The 1,878-nt window shown below is 44.7% G+C and overlaps 1 protein-coding gene across 1 annotated transcript; it reads left to right on the top strand.

Moving 5' to 3' along the window:
• The first annotated feature begins 658 nt into the window (after window positions 1–658).
• On the top strand, window positions 659–1,162 carry LOC115980652. The gene has a single exon (XM_031102886.1). It carries the CDS (start codon window positions 659–661, stop codon window positions 1,160–1,162), a length of 504 nt encoding a protein of 167 aa, XP_030958746.1.
• The last annotated feature ends 716 nt before the right edge of the window (window positions 1,163–1,878 follow it).

Here is a 1,878-nt window from a genome sequence, read left to right on the forward strand (position 1 = left end):
TTCGGCTTGAAGAATGCCGGTGCTACCTATCACCAAGCCATGGTAACCTTATTCCATGATATGATGCATAAAGAAATTGAAGTCTATGTAGACGACATGATTGCCAAATCCCATACAACTAGGGATTGTTTGGTAGATTTAAGAAAGTTGTTCAAGTGCCTCGTTAAGTACAGATTGAGATTAACCCTAACAAGTGCGTCTTCAGAGCTAGTTCAGGGAAATTACTCAACTTTATAGTCAACCAAAGAGGAATTAAAGTGGACCCAGCAAAAGTCCAAGCCATCCGGGATACACTGACACCGCAAACCGAGAAACAAATTCGTAGCTTCTTAGGCAAAGTCAATTATATAGCTCACTTCATAGCGCAGTTGACTGCCACATGTGATCCGTTGTTCAAGCTCTTGAAGAAAGACGCCAAGATAGAATGGACATATGAGTGCCAAGCGGCCTTTGACAAGATCAAGTAGTATTTATTGAACCCTCCTGTTCTGGTTCCCTTAATGCCGGGATATTCGTTGATCCTCTACCTCGCGGTATAAGAAACCTTCATGGGTTGCATGTTAGGCCATGTGGCTGAACCCGATTAGAAGAGAGGGCGATTTACTACTTAAGCAAGAAGTTCACCAGTTGTGAGATCAACTACATCGTCATTGAAAAGATGTGTTGCGCCCTACCATGGGCATCACGCAAGTTGCGGCAATACATGCTCTATTTCACCACATGGCTCATTTCCCACATGGATCCCATTAAGTACATCTTTGAAAAGCCAGCTCTCACTAGGAAGATCTCCCGTTGGCAAATGTTCCTCTCCGAGTTCAACATTGTATTTGTGACCAGAAAGGCCATCAAGGGCCAAGCCATAGCCGACTACCTAGCGGATCAACCGCTAAATGATCTAGAACTTTCAAAATCCTTTTTCCTTAACGAGGATGTCATGGTACTAGAGCTAGAACCAGAAAATGTGGAACTGTGGTGTTGGAAGCTTTATTTTGATGGAGTCGCCAATTCTACCGGAAATGGAGTGGAAGCAGTCTTAGTTTCTCCCAAGGGCCAGCAAATCCCTGTGTTAGTCAAACTGAACTTCGGTTGCACCAACAACGTCACAGAATACGAAGCATGCATAGTCGGCTTGCAAGTGGCCCTAGAGTTGCCTATGACTTGAGCGTCTTCGGAGATTCCTTGTTGAACATCTCCCAAATTGAAGGAAAATGGCAAGCCCAAAACGCCAAGTTGATTCCGTATCAGAAGTGCACCAGCTGCTTTATTTCGAAGTTCTGAAACATCACATTTGCCTATTTTCCCCGAGCACACAACCAGTTTGCAGACACCTTGGCTTCCCTAGCTAGCATGGTCAAGTTATCAAAAGGAGATGATATGCGGCAACTGCGCATAGAAGTCCGTGGCGTCCTAGCCTATTGCATGAATATCGAAGAATGCATGAATGTCGAAGTCGAAGCCGATGGAAAGCCATGGTATCATGATATCAAGGCTTATATCAAGAACAGTGAATACTAGCCCGATACAACGGACAGTGAAAAGAAGTTCATCTGGTGCATAGCCTGCCAATTTTTCCTGAATGGGGAAGTCCTATACAAAAGGAACCACAATTCTACCTTGCTCCGAGGTGTAGATGCCTTTAAGGCTAATCACCTGATGGAAGAAATGCATGAAGGCTTACTTGGAGCCCATGCCAGTGGACCCTTATTGGCCCAGAAGATTATGAGAGCTGGATACTATTGGCTTACCATGGAAAATGATTGCATTAAACATGTGAGGACCTGCCACCATTGCCAAGCATATCAAGACAGGAAGAATGCTCCTCTGCAGCCATTGCACTCTTTAGCAAAACCATAGCCCTTCTCAGCCTTGGGCATGGAT

This window comes from Quercus lobata, chromosome 3 (assembly GCF_001633185.2).
Source record: "Quercus lobata isolate SW786 chromosome 3, ValleyOak3.0 Primary Assembly, whole genome shotgun sequence".
In the NCBI taxonomy this organism is placed as follows: Eukaryota; Viridiplantae; Streptophyta; class Magnoliopsida; order Fagales; family Fagaceae; genus Quercus; species Quercus lobata.

Coding starts and splice junctions, on each gene's coding strand:
- LOC115980652 (XM_031102886.1), top strand. CDS start 659: ATGTGTTGCGCCCTACCATGGGCATCACGCAAGTTGCGGCAATACATG.